Source organism: Athene noctua, chromosome 1 (assembly GCF_965140245.1).
Source record: "Athene noctua chromosome 1, bAthNoc1.hap1.1, whole genome shotgun sequence".
NCBI lineage: Eukaryota > Metazoa > Chordata > Aves > Strigiformes > Strigidae > Athene > Athene noctua.
Window position 1 is genome coordinate 222281396 of NC_134037.1, and position 19299 is coordinate 222300694.

The 19299-nt window shown below is 35.3% G+C and overlaps 1 protein-coding gene across 2 annotated transcripts in view; it reads left to right on the forward strand.

Moving 5' to 3' along the window:
- KLHL1 (kelch like family member 1) overlaps positions 1 to 16310 on the forward strand; it is a 257373-nt gene extending 241063 nt beyond the window's left edge. For both annotated transcript variants that reach the window (XM_074931125.1, XM_074931133.1), the window contains 3 exons: positions 9715 to 9927; positions 14430 to 14601; positions 16251 to 16310. In XM_074931125.1, coding sequence (XP_074787226.1) covers positions 9715 to 9927; positions 14430 to 14601; positions 16251 to 16310 — 445 coding nt within the window. The remainder of the gene's footprint in view (positions 1 to 9714; positions 9928 to 14429; positions 14602 to 16250) is intronic.
- The last annotated feature ends 2989 nt before the right edge of the window (positions 16311 to 19299 follow it).

The window sequence follows — 19299 nt, forward strand, 5'->3', positions numbered from 1 at the left end:
TTTCATGCCAAGCTAACAAGGTAAGAAAGTATGACTGAAACAATTATATTTCCCATCAGAGCAGACTTTTTTCATGTTTTTTTTTGCTTGAGGCTTTCTTTGCTTTTGTGTTTTATTGATGATTCCATTATTCTTCTGCTAAACCATTTGAACTAAGAGAAATGCTATACTTGGCATCCATAAATACAGATATATTTTTAAATCAGTATTTTATGAATGACATGGGTATTTTGGCTAATACTGAAATACAGCTGTTTTCCATGTCAAAAAATTCATGCTTTCACATGTATGTTTCCATAACACCGTAACAGAATTTACATTATCTACTCTGCTAAAAAGTAATATGAAATTTGACTTAGGATTATATTAATTACTCACTAAGCATTTCATAAATGTAACTAATTTTATAAAACCGTTTTGCAATGGGAAGAATGACAAGTGTTTTAAAGACTAACTCACAAGTTATGAGCCTTAGAATTTTTTCACAAAAACTTTTAAAATCTTGTCTCTGTTCTTACTATATTTTACTCTAAATGTACTTTGACCTATAAATAAATTTATACCTTAATTTTAATCCCGTAGAAGTTATTTCAGGTTTTTTTATGACAGTTTTGACACTGCTGATGTTTTATGAATGTGCTGTTTATTAACCACTGCTTTTGATCAAACTCTTTTCTCAGAAAGGCAGTTATTCTGCCTCCCACTATAAGGAAAAGGGGACACATGTTGAAAATATTATTCCTTTACTGCGGAAAATACAAAAAGGTGTAGATTTAAAAATTTTTTGCTCAAAATCATGCAATAAATGCATACTGTGACAGAACAAAATGGAACAGCTGTATATTCTAGAATTATTAAACTCACAAAGAAGATTAATATTGTAACTATATTAGCTCAGTCTAGCACAAAGTATTCTGAGTTCAGTAACAATTTCTTATTTAATAAAAAATTCACTGTATCTTTTTTAAATATTAAGAGAGCTAATAAAGGACTTTAAGGTCATGCTGATTGATTAACAAAATTATTAATTTAAAAATACTATTTTTCCTTCACTATCTTATAGCCTGTTACAGTCAAGAACATTTTTAACTTGTAGGATCTGCATTCAGTCACTGGTCTTGCAGAGATAATGTAGCCCATATAATTTTGATTAGAATTACATTGACTTGAAACAGGTTCTTTCTATTAGGAAATTATACTTTCTAGTGTAAGTTTGCTATAATGGTATTAAACATGCAAAGGGTGTTTTTCTCTCAATATTTTCTATCGGTAGTTACTATTTCTTTAATTGCAGGCACTTACTCTATGACCTTTTTTTTCCCTTCACTTTTTTTTTTTGGTCAAACTGTATGTATTTTTAATTTACTCCATTACTGCATCAAATACATGAGATACCATTCCAAATTTACACACAGCAATTAAACTTCATTAATGCTTTCCGTTCAGAAAATTATAATTTTTTCAACATTTTCCAGCAAACTCCTGTTCATTGGCATAACCAAGTCAGCATGCATAGATGTTTCTCCTCTCCTACAGTTTGATTTGTAGATTGGGCATGGACTGATTCAGCAATACAGAAATCTGGCACTGATGAAAATTATTACCTTCCCCTCACTTCTACTAGGCAGATATCCTTTGTGCCAGGGTAATCCTCTGTTGCTCTTTCAGGTACACTGAAGGGGCAGAAAAGGGTACAAAAGGGCCTAAGCAAAAGACTGGATATGGTCTTTGATATTCACAATTTTGAAAGTCAAAATATTGTTAAGAAATGCAGCAAAGGCATGATTCAACTGTTTTCACAATACTACCTCACATCAAAGGCAGTCTTGTCTTTTGAGGTTAGCTTGTCAAACTGAATTAAAAATGGCTTTTCTGGTTAGTTATCAAAGGTTTGTAATGACAGCACTGTTATAAATGCTTTTAGTCCAGCCAATCATGATTACTCTTCCTGTCTTCTACTTTGAAACCTCTCCTGCACTTTCTAGACATTTTATACATATATATACACACATACACACATAAATGTTTAGGAATCTCAATCTATCTTAATACAGAAAAAAAAAGGCCAGCCCTGAAAAGACAAAGTTCCAGCTCAGACGAGACTGAGTTTGGTCTAAATTCGTATGTACACATAGTGCCTGAATAAGATGAAATATAGATGATGGGGAATAGAAATCTCTAATATCTCCACAGGCAAAACTTTCATTGTTATCAGTGGAGATAAAAGTACTCAAAACTGTGTGCTTTCTTTTCCTTGTCAATCTTCCCCTCTAAACAGTATAGCATATATAATAGAATCCATTATATAGAATATTTAGTAGAATCCCAGAGTTTTGATGGAATACAAAACAAGGTGCTATTCAATTAACAGAGACTCACAAGTCAAAAATTAATAAAGATATGACTATTACATGATTGTGATTATGATTATTTCTCGAGCTTTCGTTTTAATTGCACAATGTTGAAAATAAAAGTCTTATAATACTGTAGGTACTCAAAAGCTGTTAAGAGATATGTCATCTACAATAAGTCTAAAGATACCAGTAATCTGGGAGTAATAGAAAAAATTAAGCTATGTGTTTGTTGCTAATTGAAGTAATATGTAAATTAAGTTATAATTGCTAAAATAATATAAATTAATGTGAAATTAATAAACAAAGAAAAATTTGAGGAATGTGAATTTTTTAATTTCAGACTCACTGGATTATCTTTCATCTCTGACTTCTGAATGTACTTGAACATGAAAAGGAAAGTCAATTTACAAGTATTTTCAACAAACCATCCAGAGCAGAGGTGCTACCTGGTAAATGAAGTAATAGAATTGAATATAGTTAAGAAGCATAAGAGTAGCTCTTGCAAATGCAGGACTGATATCTGATCTCAGTAATGCCAGGTTTTCATGCTTTTTTAGAAAAAATGCGTTATACTTTTCCCTATAGAAAATTTTACTCTAAGCTCTTACCAAGAAAGACAAAGCTTCAAAAATTTATTAATTCTAAGTCATCTAATAAAATAAGACCCTAAGCACTAAGAAGGAATCTTACTAAATATCTTTGGACTACTAAATAGCTCTATAACATCAGGAGAGATTTTGGAGCTGTGTAAGGCAACCCAGTCTACTCCCTGTATAACAACCAGCATAACTAAGAAAAGGCCGTGAGTGATAGTAGCAAGCGTCTCTTTTCTGAGAGGTACGAAGTCACCTGTCAGCTGGCCTAACACTCTCTCTAGAAAGGTGTACTGCTTACTAGGGGCTCGTATCAGGGATGTCACCAACAGACTGCCGAGCCCCATACAGTCCACTGACTGTTATCTGCTGCTATATTTTCACATGGGCATCAGGGATACAATCTGAGCCGTATCAAGAACGATTACAGAGCTCTGGGAGCAGTGGTAAGGAACTCTGGAGCACAGGTAGTTTTCTGATCGATCCTTCCAGTCAAAGAGAAGGGGTTTGAAAGGACTGGTTAAATCTGACAAATAACAGTTGATTATGGGACTAGTGCCACAGCCAGGGATTCAGCTACTTAGACCATGGTAACTGGTTTGAGGAATATGGTCTACAGGGGGCAGATGGGGTCCATCTGTCAGAGAAGGGGAAGAGCATCTTCAGTCATAGAGTTGCGAAGCTGTTGAAGAGGGCCTGTTGGTGGAGGGGAACCTCAATCCATCCCACTCCTACCAGTTTGATGCCAGTGCCAGTAATAGATGCCCAGATCCTGGAGAGGCATTGCAAGTCAACAGAAGAGAACCTGAAGAGCAGCACACTGGAACTGCAGCCAGTAAGTCAGCTTCATTGGGAACCCAGCTTAAATGCCTCTATACAAACTCACATAGCATGGAGAATAAACAAGTGGAGCAAGAGACGTGCACACACCTGCAGGGCTGTGATCTTATTGGCATCATGGAGATATGACTGGAATGTTGGAATACAGGCTCCTTAAGAAGAACAGACAGGGAAGACAAGGAGGGGGTGTAACCCTCTATGTCAATGACCATCTGGAGTGCATGGAGCTCTGCCTGGGAATGGATGAGGAGCCGACCGAGAGTTTATAGGTCAGGATTAACAGGAAGACAGGGACAGGAGGCCAGGAGTCATTATAGTGGGGATCTGCTACAGGCCACCTCACCAGGAAGACTGAGTGGATGAAGCCCTCCATACACAGATAGGAGCAGCCTCACATTCACAAGCCCTGATCCTCATGGAGGACTTCAACCGCCCTGATACCCTTTGGAGGGACAACACAGGGCATAAGCAATCCAGGGGCTGGTGGGGAATGTGAAGCCTAAGGACAGCCTTGGCTGCAGTGAACATGAAATGATGGAGTTCAAGATCCTTGGGGTAGCATGGAGGGCAAACAACAAGCTCAGTATCCTGAACTTTATGAGAGCAGACTTTGGCCTCTTTGGGGATCTGCTTGGCAGAGTAACAGGGGATAAAGCCCTGGAGGGAAGAGGGGTTCAAAAAGCCGGTTGTTATTCAAGGATCACCTCCTCCAAGCTCAGGAGCGATGCATTCCAACAAAGAGAAGGCAGGTAAGAATGAAAGGAGGCCTGGATGGATGAACAAGGAGCTACCGGAGAAATTCAGATGCAAAAAGGAAGCCTATAGAGGGTGGAAGCAAGGACAGGTAGCCTGGGAGGGTGTCCTGGTTTTGACCAGGATGGAGTTAATTTTCATTGGAGTATTTCATACCATGTGATGTCATGCCCAGGTGGGCAAGTGGCTCTCTTGGTTTTTCGCTGGGGACTGGCACACGCCGTCTGCTCCTCGGTTGGTATTGCTGCTATGGGGGGCGGTCATCGCGTTCGGTAAGCCACTGCTGCATTTTACCTGTTTTATTTTTAAACTCACTATTGTTACTGTTGTTCTCTTGTTATATTTAGTAAATTCTTTTTTGTTATTCAACCCATGAATTCTCTTCTTTTGTGCCTCCCCTATCTTACCAGAGGGGGAGGGGAGATGAAGGGCCGGCCACGTGCCATCTGGCTGCTGCCTGAGTTCAAACCTCCGCAGAGGGATAAACGGTCTGACCAGTCAGGGATCAGGTTAAGAAGGCCAAAGTCCTAATGGAATTATATCTGCCAGGGACATCAAAGGCAACTAGAAAAGCTTCTCTAGGTACATCAGTGATAAAAGGAAGGCTAGGGAAAATGTAGGACCTCTCTGGAAGGGAACAGGAGACCTGGTTACCTGGAATATGGAGAAGGCTGATGTACTCAATTTTTTTCCTGTGTCTTCACTGGCAAGTGCTCCAGCCACACCGCCCAAGACACATAAGTCAAAGGCAGGGTGTGGGAGAATGAAGAACCACCCACTGTAGGAGAAGATCAGGTTTGAGACCATCTAATGAACCTGAAGGTGCACAAGTCCATGGAACCTGATGAAATGCATCTGTAAGTCTTGAGGGAAATGATGGATGAAGTAGCTTAGCCACTATCCATCATATTAGAGAAATCACTGCAGTCTAGTAAAGTTCCCACTGAATGGAAAAAGGGAGAAATAATCTCCAATTTTAAAAAAGGAACTACAGGCCACTCAGTCTCACCGCTGTGCCCTGCAAGATTATGGAGTAGATCCTCCTGGAAAATACGTTAGGGCACATGAAAAATAAGGAGGTCATTGGTGACAGCCAATATAATTTCACTAAGGGCAAATCATGCCTGACAAATCTGGTGGCCTTCTACGATGGGATTGCCACATTGGTGCATAAGAGAAGAGCAACTGATGTCATCTACCTGGACTTGTGTAAAGCATTTGACACTGTTCCACATGACATGGTTGTCTCTAAAGTGTAGAGACATGGATGTGATGGAAGGACCACTGTGTGGATAAGGAATTGCTGGGTGATCACACTCAAATAGTTGTGGTCAATGGCTCAGTGTCTGAGTAGACGTCAGTGCCGTGTGGCATTCCTCAGGGGTCAGTACTGGGACCAGTGCTGTTTAACATCTTTGTTGGTGACAAGGACAGTGGAACTGAGTGCACCCTCAGCACGTTTGCTGATAGCACCAAGCTGTGTGGTGCAGTTGACATGCTGGAGGGAAGGGATGTGCCATCCAGAGGACCATTGACAGGCTTAGAGAGGTGGGCCTGTGGAAATCTCATGAAGTTCAGGAAGGCCAACTGCAAGGTCCTGCACATGGGTCAAGCCAATCTCATGCACTAATACAGGCTGGGTGAAGAGTGGCTTGGAAACAGCCCTGAGGAGAAAGACACGGGAGTATTAGTGAATTGAAAACTGACTATGAACCAGCAATGTGCGCTTATAGCCCGGAAAGCCAACAGTGTCCTGGGCAGCATCAAGAGATGCGTGGCCAGCAGGTTGATGCAGGTGATTCTTCCCCTGTAGTTCATTCTTATGAGACACCACCAGGAGTACTGTCTTCAGCTCTGGGACCCCAACATAAGGACATGGACCTTCTCGAGCGGGTCCAGAGGAGAGCCACAAAGATGATCAGGGGACTGGAGCACCTTCCCTATGAGGGCAAGCTGAGAGAGTTGGGATTGTTCAACCTAGAGAGGAGATGGCTCCAGGGGGACCTTATAGCAGTCTTCCAGTACTTAGAGGGGGCCTACAAGAAAGATGGTGAGGGACTCTTTATCAGGGAGTGTAGTGATGGGGGGTAACTGAAAAGAGAGTAGGTTTAGATTAACTATAAAGAATAAATTCTTTACCGTGAGGGTGGTGAGACACTGGAACAGGTTGCCCAGAGAACTTGTGGATGCCCCCTCACTGGAAGTGTTCACAGCCAGGTTGGACGGGGCTTTGAGTAACCTGACCTAGTGGAAGGTGTCCCTGCCTGTGGCAGGGGGGTTGGCTGATCTTTAAGGTTGCTTCCAATCCAAACCATTCTGTGATTCTATGGTAAGAATTTAAAAAGTTTCAGTTAACTGTACAGTATCCTGAATGTTCAGCACTGGTTTCAGAGTTGGTTTGCAGTCATTTTGGACATTTGGGACTACTGAATGAGGTGTTAAGATTCAACCACAACTAGAACTTTAAAACTATTAGTCAATTTCAAACTTTCATTTTTCTGAAATAAACCTCTGTGAAATAAAATTTTACTGTTAGTTTTATGAATTATTCCTTACTGAGATATGAACAGATTCAAACTTAGTTTTGTTTTGTTTTGAATGGATTAGAGCATTTTAATAAAAACTGGTGGTCCTTATCACTTGCTGAAACTTATCAGTTATGAACAACGTTTGCTGTTTCTTTTCCAGAAACTCAGGAATGCCTTTAGCTATATTTTACTAAGTGTTGTAATTGAAAAAGAGGAATGAAAAAATGTGCTTCACTTTCAGTGTGGAAGTATCAGTTTATAGATTTCTTTCAGTTCAAAGACAATGGAACTTCTCATGCCAGAGGAAATAAACAACGTGGCAGGTATTTAGACTAGGGGAACACATGATTATTCACACTGAACTCTGCGCAGGTGTTGGTAGTTTGCATTTTTACAAATTGTGTGAGGTGTTTTAGTGTCCAAATATTTACTTAGACATCTATTTGGAAATCTCAGGCTCGTTAACCATGGTCTTCATTTTTAAGGATCAGTTCACTTACCTACATGTAATTGTCTACTGCCATTTGAATTGTCTCAGGAATAGCCTACTTGACCTCCAGCAATCACACATGTTTCTCCTTGTGTAGTCTTTGTCATATCTGCCAGCCTGCAGGGAATGTCACCGTACTCTAGATGTCACAAATAATGTTTTATCACTGTGGGCAGCTGAACCAAGCCCTGTCTTTGAAAATAAAGATAATATCCTTGCAGACACCTATATGTAAATGCTTATATTCACACTTATAATTATGTAAATGTATTTGGATCGCATGTTTAAAATGTTTTTAGTGTTGTTTTGCAGTTCTTATTGTATGCTGAAGAAAAAAAAATATGGTTATGGCTCGTGAACCAAATTGTTCCTTTAGGCTTGGCCAACTACCCTGAGCATAACAGCAATTCAGACACTGTAGACACCCAACACTTATATGTAGGTGTCTTAATGTTGACTTGGATCTCACCTGTTAATCATATAGAAAGGTAAATGTCTTAGGGCTGGATCTACATAAAGAGTTGCAAAAAAGTGTATTTGCTCTAATGTCTCTCATAGAGGAGTCTGAATTCTCCTGGCTACTTTAGTCAGAACACAAGCTTGTCGGTCAGGTAGTACCAAAATATTCTATGGCTTCTGTGACATATTTAGTGGTAGTACAGTATTTCCTTATTCATCAGCATCCATGCCAATGAAATGTAATGGTAAATGAACATTTAACTAGCTCTGAATTCATGGAGCGCTTAGGACAGTAACTGCTTCCAAATGAATAATTGCTTCATACAGACAGCTTTTGCATCCTAAATTGCTCAGTGGTTGGACTTTAAAATAGCCTGTGTTTCTATTAGTTAATCTCCAGGCACTGTAGAAAAGGCAACAGACTGCAAAAGGATTAATATAAGAAATGAATATAGCATGGTAATAGTGGGAAAGAACAATCAGAACTGTTTCCTCCTGGGAACCATTATAAAGGAAGGAAGGAAACAAGTTTCTTGCCTGCAGATAGTGACAAACACAACATATTTTGCATTAAACCACATTTTTGCCATTTCAAATTTAAAATATTTTCAGAAGTTTTCCATGGCTTCCCTACAGAACTTAACCTTCATAACATATTCAGAAAATCAACAAACGGTGCCTGGGCGTATTGTTTTCTTACTTGCTGAGTAGACATGTTAATGTTAGTGTGGGCAAGACTTTTCCTCAGTATAATCAAGATCCTTGAAACTGAGGTAATACTTTTAAAAAATACATGTTTAAAACATAATGTGATATTCTTTTCTGCAATGCGCTGCATATTTGATTACTATATTGTAAGTGTAAAATTCATTCTGGACACGAGCACCCTATTGATAGTTTTGTATGTGGAATAGGCTGAATACTAGATCAAAGACTCAAAGACTGACTACAGTCAATCATATGGTTTGTACTTTAGAATACAGAATTTATGCAGTACTTCTTTTTCTTGCTAGCTTTTTTTTTTTTTTTTTTTTGAGAACAGAGAATTAGAAGCTTGTGGATCTCTTCAGTATTAAAGAATTTTACAAGACGGAATGTTAAAATACAGGACGGCAGTTGTCAGACTAATTCCCACCACTTTGATGCATGATAAAAACACAGAGAAACTATGATTGCATATATGGAAATATAATTGCATATTTCTTATTTGTCTGGATTACCAATTATAAGTTAGCACTTTCATGTCTACCTCACAGATGATGAGCAGTAAGGCAGCAACAATGTTTACATGATTTATAAATCTATAGAGGCAAATCTGTATGTCACTTATGGCATTCTTGGCAGTATATGCAATCAAAGAATGAAAATATCCATTACCAGAAAGAAAATACCTTCCTTTCTATTCAGGTGGGCAAAGCACTAAGTAGTATGTGAATTTGCTAATAATATGAAAATCCTTTTTGTTTGATGACCATATGACTTTCACACGATTTTGAGAATTTTGGAGTTTGTTTTTTTTTTTTTTCCTGTTTCCTAATGTCATATAAAAAACCCCAGATGCGCCTTTTTTTTTTTTTGTTTGTTTGTTTTTTATATATATATATTTTTATATATATATATATATATATATATATATATATTTCTACAGTTCCAAGCTCTTGATTTATTAACATTTTTATTTCTGTGGACTTTCTTAGGTTATATTCCATTGGAGGTCGGGATGGAAGTTCATGTTTGAGTTCAATGGAATATTATGATCCTCACACAAATAAATGGAATATGTGTGCTCCTATGTGTAAGAGAAGAGGAGGTGTAGGAGTGGCTACATGTGATGGTTTTCTTTATGCAGTTGGAGGTCACGATGCTCCTGCTTCTAACCATTGTTCCCGACTGCTGGACTATGTAGAAAGGTATTCAATTATGCATACATGTTGTGAATACAAAATAATGTCCAGTAGCATAATTTTCTTAGCTAAGTGATGGTAAAATTAAACAGATCCTTTTACCCAAAGAAATGCCAAATTATTATTTACTTCAAAAATTCCACAGAGGTTTGTAGAACACATTTTCTTTGAGGGTTATTTTCTTTTCCTTCTTTCACAGTACTGTTATATATTAGTATGGACAAAAATCCACTCTTTTCGCATCTCATTTAAGAAATCTTTGTTTTTAAGGCATGATATTACATGTTGAAATGATCAACTAAACTTTCCAGAGATAAAAGTTCAAACTTGAAACAATTTTATGACACAAAATTGTGTTCATAAGTATTTTGTAATTCTAAAAACATAGCTGAGCAAAGAAGCAATATAGAAAGGCTAGTGATGGCTATTTACAGTACATGATATTGCTTCCTTTAGCACCACTGCCACTTCCTGATGTGTTGATGTAAGCCTTATACACTGCATTTAGAGTACCCTGAATTTTGCGAGTGGATATTCTGCAAATTCAAGAATATCTAGTAGGGCAGTAGGGCGGAGTTGTAGTGATTATAGCATTCAATTTGAAGATACTCTTCAAATGTTTCATGAAGGTTTGACTTTTTACTGTTTCTGTCTGCTATAAAATAAAATAACATACTCTCCAAATATGCACTGGTTGCAAAGGTTAAGTAGATATGTTTGAATAGTTAGTTTATTTTAACATACAAGGTGCTGGAAGACATTATTTATTTTCTGAAGGAGTTAAACTTTAATTAAATGTCAGTTATTGCTTCTGCTGAATCTGGCTTGGCATTTACAGTTACTAAATATGTCATCCAAAATTAGAAGTTAGAACTTACTCCTTATGTTATCCATATGATTTTGCTCAGTCTTAAACTCATTCCCATCTCTACTGTATGTAAGCAAAGATCACATACTGCCAAACATTTCTCAACTCCAACAGATGGAAAGTTCATCAGAGAAATCCCATGATGCCTGTACTTACAGGGGCCATCCTTGTGGGCTTTTATTTATAAGGAACAATAACCTGAATTTTCATTTATATAAATTTATATTAAGACTGCTAGCAACAATAAGTAGGAAATCTCTCCAGCTACTTCTGTTTATTGGTACTTGTAAGGGAGCTTTTCTTTCATTGTTTGGTCTCTGAGAATAAAACTCTTCTGATGTTGAAGACAAACCACATCATATCATATTTGTCTTTCTCAGAGGGGATTGCAACAGCAAACTAAACCACATATCCTTAAACTGTTTTATGTACTGGTATCTGAATGACATTATAGTGTTCCTTGTCTAGGTATTTTTGCACTGATAGCAAAAAATGTGGATAATGTACTTCATGGGCAGTTAGCTTCCAGACTAAAAGTTGGGACTAGCAAATCAGAACTTGGAAGGCTGTTAACTTGCATAGAATGGATGTGAACTAACCAGTGGACTCTATGAAAACAAACATGAAAAAACTGTCATGACCCTCCCAGTGATTGATAAGTTTATAAGGTGATAGAAATGTGACTTAGTGTGTCTGGTTTTACATTCAAAAATAATACATAATTTTCAGAAAATAAAAAACATCTCAATAACTTGGGAAACCAAAGACTAGTAAGTGATAATGAGGTCTATTATAGTAAGTTATTTTATGTCTCTCTGAAAGAATATCTAAGGCATCTTTTTAAACTAAGTCCGTTCTTCAGGAATGAGTCTCTTTTTCAGTCATTTTGTCATTCTGATATAGCCTGATAGGATGTGCTTTATTCAAGTACCAATTTGCTCCTGGAAGACTGTCAAACCAGACAAATTGTTTGAAAATTTATTTTTGAGATTATGTAAATCTAGTGGGAGCAGATATGTGTTTTTTAAATGTTACTGCTAAAATCCTTCTCAATAGTAATTAGGACTCCCAGTTTGAACTCTTCTAAGGTTGGTGTAATTCTAAAGAATTTCCTAGAGATTCAAACATAAAATAAAATAACAGCTGTGTTTGCTCTTCAGAAGCTGGGAAAAGACAATGTTGTGTTATTTTTAAAAAGTAAAATAACTGTCTCCTATTTAAGAATTATATTTTGCAGATATTTTGGCAGATTTTATAAAGTAGCTTTCTTTTCCAAATGTTACTCAAAACTTGACATCTATTAAAAACATAAGCAAGTGATGTATAGTTTTTCTCCTTTGTCTCACCTTGATGTCAAATTTATTTCTTTTCACATTCAGGAACTTTCGTCATAATCCTTTTCACCATAGGGCATACCTAGTTATTATAAAGGTGAACTGTACAGTTGTTTTTAGTAGAAGAAAGGATATAAGAAATCTCAGACATTTTCCTGGCAATTACAAAAAACAAGTTCTTGTGCAATTCTATTTTGTTGACAGAATTGTGTTACAAGAATTCTGTTTAGCTCTGCATAATTGTTTATATATATAAGGTCCAAAGATGTCATTTGCATTTAGTTTCCCTACTTTTGTACCTCCTAACCTTGGCCCTTTTAATTCAAGAGTAGTGTACCAAGGAATCTATTAAAATTTATTGCCTGTAGGCAGGTGAAGATACAATACATGTTGATGCTTTTCACTGGTTGGTAAACTCTCTCAGCTAGAGGCATACAATGCTGTTACTGAAAAAGATACACAATCTTTGAAAAGATCCATTCAATTTTATTTTTTTTTTCTTCATTGCATGTACATTTTCCTTCCATATATTAAAGCATTGTTTTAAAGAATTTTCCTCGCAGGTTTTAAGATATTTGACACATATCTAGATATTTAACTCAAAACATCTTAAGGAAAGATAGAAAAATGAAAGAATGTGTATAAATAAAATACAGAAAATCTAAAAAAAGAAAGAAAACACAATCAATTTAATGATATTTTGGACATAAAAATTAGTACACAAAAGTTTAGCATGTTATTTTGCGAAAAGACCCCATAAAGCCAGAATGATTAGCAGCCAGTAGATGAGTGGGATTTTTTCCCAAAATGTATTTAGCTTCCAAGAACAATTTAATCAAGATTAAAGACAATCCTGCTATTGTCCAATGTGAAGGTCGTATATTTGAACCAAAAGGCAGTTACAAGCAAAGCACTGTAACGTTGTTGCAGTATTTATATTTATATTTTAAAAGTTTAAAATTTTCCATTGTTCAACATGGGACTTCAAACAGTTTTCCTTATTGAAAATATGAATGACTGAAAGAGTTACAGGTGCTCTTATAGTCAGCTTTTGTAGTAAAAACCTGTAATTTTCCTTTTTGTAAAGAATATATACAAATTTACGTATGATTATCAACTTCTAGTTAATAAAGTTTAGAGTACAAGAGAATATGTTGAAAGAACTTGACTTCACCCCAGAAAATGAACTTATAGCTCATACTGTTTCTTGAAGGTGTAGGAGAATATGATTTGATGCCATGTTTTATATATCAATATAGTACAGAACTTGTAAATAAAAAAGATTTTTAGCCATTATAGAGTTCCTTTGCAATTATTTTAGAGAAATTATTATTCCCAAAGTGTGATCTACCTTACACTTAAGCAAATTACTAAAGTTCATCAACAGATTCAAAACCTTAAAATGTTTATTTTCTCCACTAGTTATCAAGTGATTCTACTACATAGTAGAGATGCTTAAGTACAGATTAAATTAATTCTATTACACTGTGCTACTGTATTCTATTTTAGTAATATCTGTCATCTAAAATGAGGCATCTAGTTTAACCTAATACTCCAGACATTCTTAGTAATAAACTGAGAGGCACTGTCAAAAGGTGATTAATTTCTGTGTTACAAATGTCTAAAATAGATACAATGGAATCGCTTCTCAAATGAACTGATTTTTATATTGTTAATGAACATCTAAATTAATGGCTTAGGCTAAATGTTTAATTTTTAAATATCTGTCATTATACAAAAAGCATTTTGCTCTCAGTTTTAAGAATTCTATGGTGATTATGTCTTAAAAAGAGTACTAGTCTCATCACTTGAGTAAATATCAGGAGGAAAGTCTAACTCTCATGAAGTTAAGCATATCCCCTGAATTTTCAGGAAGGCTTTCTATCTGTGAATATTGTATAGTATAATTTTATAAATTAAAATGAAACATAAATTGAGAAAGAATATTCTTAATATGCTACAAAAATATCCTATTTAAATATATATATATAAATATACACACAACCAGATATTGCTCTTATATCCTTCTCAAATCTATTTTTTTATTACACCTTACCCCACAAATATCTTATTTATCCCAAAAGGTTAGCTGAGCAAACATTCCTGATCAACATTTAAAGGTTTGAATTGGGAATACAATAAATCTATATGTTATCTTTTTGCTGTTAGGAAGTATATTTTTGGATAGAATGCTGACAGATTTTTTTTCCCACGGAAAAAAATATTATATTCAAGTCCAGAGAAGATCAGAATGAATTGATACTTATCTTATTCTTGGACATTCCGTTTCATTTCTATTTCCTCAGGTATGATCCAAAGACTGATACATGGACAATGGTGGCTCCACTGAGTATGCCTCGAGATGCTGTCGGTGTCTGTCTTCTTGGTGACAAATTATATGCAGTAGGTGGCTATGATGGTCAAACATACCTGAACACTATGGAAGCATATGACCCTCAAACTAATGAATGGACACAGGTAATCATAAAGTGGTTTTTTTTTTAATCTGTAACATATTTTGATACTTCAGGGTGTTTTTTCTGGAAAAAAAAAAAAAAAAAAAAAAAAAAAAGGCACAGTATCTGAGGTTGCCATTACTGTAAAACTAGTCCTAGTATTTTATCAAGTATTATGTCAGGAGTTTCCTCTGAAGACAGAAAAGAGAGAATTAGATTCCAATAAACTGGAAGAAGTCAGAGTAAGAAGTCATTAGAAATATTATTGTGTTACTTTTCAGACAAAAATCCTTGTTCTGATCAATTTCTATAGCAAATTTTTTTCATCTTTCTTCATGTGGAAGAAATGTCATTAAGAGTATCAAAAGGGATCTGGACTTTTAATTGGTAACCAGCATTTCCTGAAAATCCTTCATATGAAAATGTGTTTATTTTTAGTAAAAAGACAAGTTTTCATTTTATTCTTCAATTCTATTTTCTTCCATTTGATGGATATTTTGAAATGTTGAACTGTATGTATGTTCTTAATGTTGAACCATACCAGAATTAACATCTATAATAGAAACAGTGGTATCATGCAAGATGCTGGGGACTGGTGATTTTGTTGTAGAAGGAATGTTTTATATTATGTCACAGTAGTGCTTGGAAAGATTTGGATTCATAGCAAAGACTTTAAAAAGCCCAAAATATTATTTAAACATTTTCTGTTATTAATTCTAAGAATTTTTGAAAAAGTAATTTGTTCCACCATCGCAGATGTTCACATCTGAATTAGTAACCCTAAGTTCCCTTTCAAGTTAGTAAAGAAAAGTACATGCTTCAAAAACATCATCTTAACCTAAAATAAGGATTTAAAATAAGCCAGATGTATTATACTCAAAAATGTCTATTTCTTTTTATGATTCTGAAATAGGGGCTTCTGTTGTCAAGGTTAAATGTAGACATACATGATGTAAAGTTAATGCAGAACTCCATCTTTTTTATCTATTATTAATTAAATGACAAGAGAGCATTTTTATGATATTCTGTAGGAAAAAAGAAATCCTTTTGGAGAGATTATTTTCCAAATCCACCAGTACACATAAAAAACACCATAAATAACCACATTTGGACAGATAGTTAGAAAACATGGTGCATCTCTGCTTTGATATGTACAGTACTATTAATTAGCTGACTCTACTGTGTTAGTTTCAGCAAGATCCAGTCTCCTGAAGTTATTAATCCCTGGGGTGTCTTGAATAGTGTCTAAAGCTGCCCAACTTATTCTAAAGGACACATGAACCTCTTTAGGAATATTGAAACCGTACAATTTTGGCATTGGTGGCCTTGACCTTGCCTCAGAGACTAAAGTGAAAGCACCATCTACAGTCTACAGATTATCGAAACCCCTTGCATACCAACAGTTCACAAAATTGATGACACCTCTAAAATGACTTCTTTTTTCTGTTCTCACACTGTCAAGTGAAAGATGTCAGATGTGAGTAACTTTAGAACTACAATATTAGTATACTGTGGGTTGTATTTATTTTTAGTGGTTTATACTCCCATTAGTTTTGACCGTTTTTTAATAATGTTGACACAGCACTTTGTCAATCTCTTGCATGACTTGTTCCTATTCAGTTAATTTCTTTTTTTTTTTCTTTTTTCTTTTTTTTTTTTTTTTTCCTGCAGATGGCTTCCCTAAACATTGGAAGAGCCGGTGCATGTGTTGTAGTCATCAAACAACCATGACTTTGTCAGCACTGTTTAGGATTTTACTGACTGTGAAATTATTATTTTTCTATCAGACAATGAGAATGATAACTTCATGAGAAAAAGGTTTTACACAGGGAATACTCTGTTGATCACAAACTTGGAAGAAGTTTGGAAGTGAGAACGATTAAGTATTTATGCCCTATAAAATCATAAAAACTGTTCATGTTCACAGTCAGTGAACAAGAAAAAAATCAGGCTGTTGTAGGCGTAAATATGTGAATGTGGAGTAGTAATAACTGTTCTCATGAATGCATCCTGGAGAATTGGATAATCAAGGGACAGCTCTACATAAGGAGCAGGAAGGAATACAAGGACAGTTTTAATGGCTGCAAGAATTTTAACTGCAGAAACATTTAAGTATATTTAATCGCTTTTAAACTGTGTTTTTTAAAAGAGAAAATTAGATAGTAATATAGAATTTTTCTGTTCAGGTGTTGTCTTCAAATGGGCTATGACTTCCTCATTTAAATGGCAGTTTGATTCTTACTGAAGGGAAGAGGTGGGAAAGTCTGGATATCAAAACTTTCATTCATAATGCCTGAGCTGTTGCTCTACAGTAGGAAGAAAAACAAATCTAAACATAAACTTCCAAGATTACTTCTTTTTTGTAACTTCAGACTGTACTCCTTGCCAATATTAAACACATATGTTAGTCTATTGAAGGGAAAGCCTATGTGTTTAACCTAAATATACACAAAACAATCCTTCGGCTGCACTGGGGCTTTGTTCATATATGGGAGTCAAAAGAACAGTTTCCTTACTATTTCTTAATCTTACATTCAATTTAAGCATGTGGGCTCTGATCTCATTTTTTAATACATCTTCTGCATGTTGAAAGCTCATGGAAAGTCGGAAAATTGATACTGTTCCTTCACTGCATCATGCAACAGATGAACCATGAACAGAACATTCTATGGAGCCTCTTCTAACATTTCAAGAGGGATAAAAAATACTACATTTTAATTCTTTCTGATGCTCATGCATACATGACTTTGCCTGATTAGAGCTGACAATTTATGACTTCCCACTTATGACAGAGTAACTGCAAGTGGAGAATTCAGAATAAATTCAAGTGAAATAAGGAAGATTAGACCATTTGATTATTTGGCAAATATAATAGTGTCGTTTGTGCTTCCCTTTAGGGTTGATCATTTCTGGCAGTAATGACGCTTTGAGCTTTTGCCTTGGCAGTAGATTTGACATTGATGCTTTCTATCTGCTCAGCTGAATCAGTTAGAATCCTAAGGCCACTAGCGAAATATGAAATTCTACTAGTCAGGGAGGCACAGGTTCTGGGAACAGGACTACTAAGTATAGGTCTTCTTTAAAGCCTTGATGATCCTTTAGGAAACGTTTCATGGTCCAAAAACAGGAGCCTTACAGTCCTCTGTAACTAACAATTTTGAGAAGGAATTCTGGTTGTAATTTAAAGAGTTTTTTCCTAATGGAAACCTTTGAAACCATTCGAGATGACAAAATACATACAGCCTCCTACTTGGGACATTTGAAGATGGTCTTTCCTTCTAACAGCATCAGCATACATGGAGATCTTTGTTTCCTGACACAAAATGAAATTCAGTTCTGAAACCTAAGTATACTGGTTTATATATTTTAAATGCTTCTCTGTCCTAATTAGAAATCAGCTGCAAAATCTTCAATATTAGTTTTCCATAGTCAGTTGGCTTTTGAATTGCGATCAGTGTTCCACAGACAAGCATGTCCATTTTACCCCAACTATACCTCGTTGGATAAAAGAGGTTACCTCTCTAAAATTATGCTTCACATAAACATAAGTTTCTGAGACCAAACAAAAATATTCTAGAATTAGAATTGCAATTAAATATAGACATTAGCATTCTGTTCTCCTACACAGATACCTAATGAACTTAGAGATGGATTTCTAGTTCTATTCCCAGAACTTCATTTTGGCTACATTATATTAATACACAATAGAAATATGATTACCTATATACTGACCTTCAAAAAAGGATTACTTCTATTAATGTTTTCCATGCCTTGATAATTTTTAGCATCAAATTACCCTCAATTTTGTTTTTGTTCTCATTTTCCTTTTACACATTTTCAGTCTGCCTTTATTTATACAAAAAGAAACATTCTCATGTGAAATTTTTCAGACTACTCCAGGTCTCCTATGTTGAAATAAGAAAAATATTAATTTGTTTTATTTATATTATGTAAAATCTAGCCACAATATGAGTCAAATTGGGCTTTCAGATTCTTTTTATACACCTGCATCAATATTTTCTGGAGTTTTTCTAAACACAATTTAGGGATAATATTTTAATTAAATGTTAAATTTTTCTTACCACTATGTTTAATCTGCTCTTATTAAAACCAATAATAATTTTGCCTTTGACTTCAAAGGGAATCGTTTGAAATCAAAATGTTATATAGTGTTAAACTTGATCCATTAAGATCCCTTTTTTATGTATGAGTTAAAGTAACGTGATAGGCTGTTATGCTAAACAATATTACATTTACAGGAAAAACAGCTTTTTTCAAAAGGCAGATTATCTCATCATTTTTAATCTAGCATGGTACCTTTTCTCTCAGATAATTCCTTTGATTTCATAATATGAAAATCACAGTGGAATCAGATCTGCAACAATTATTAATTTAAATTGAAACAATAATTAAATTCCTCAAACTGCTGCTTGTAAATTTTATAGTTTAATGTTATTATGTTCTAAAATGTTAGCATTTTTTCCATTTTCTCTTTCTAATTATTTTTTATTCATTGTAGCATGCTTTTTTTCCCAAAATGTCAACCAATTTTACTAGAAAGTCTTTGTTTCACATTAGCCTGTATTTTATATTTGGGAGTTAGACCTATTTTTTTCCTATTGTTGCCCATCCTTATATATGAACAACATTTGTGTTAATCAGACAAAAATAAAAGTAAACAAAACTTAGGTCCTCTGGGGTAATTAAAATTAAGGTTCTC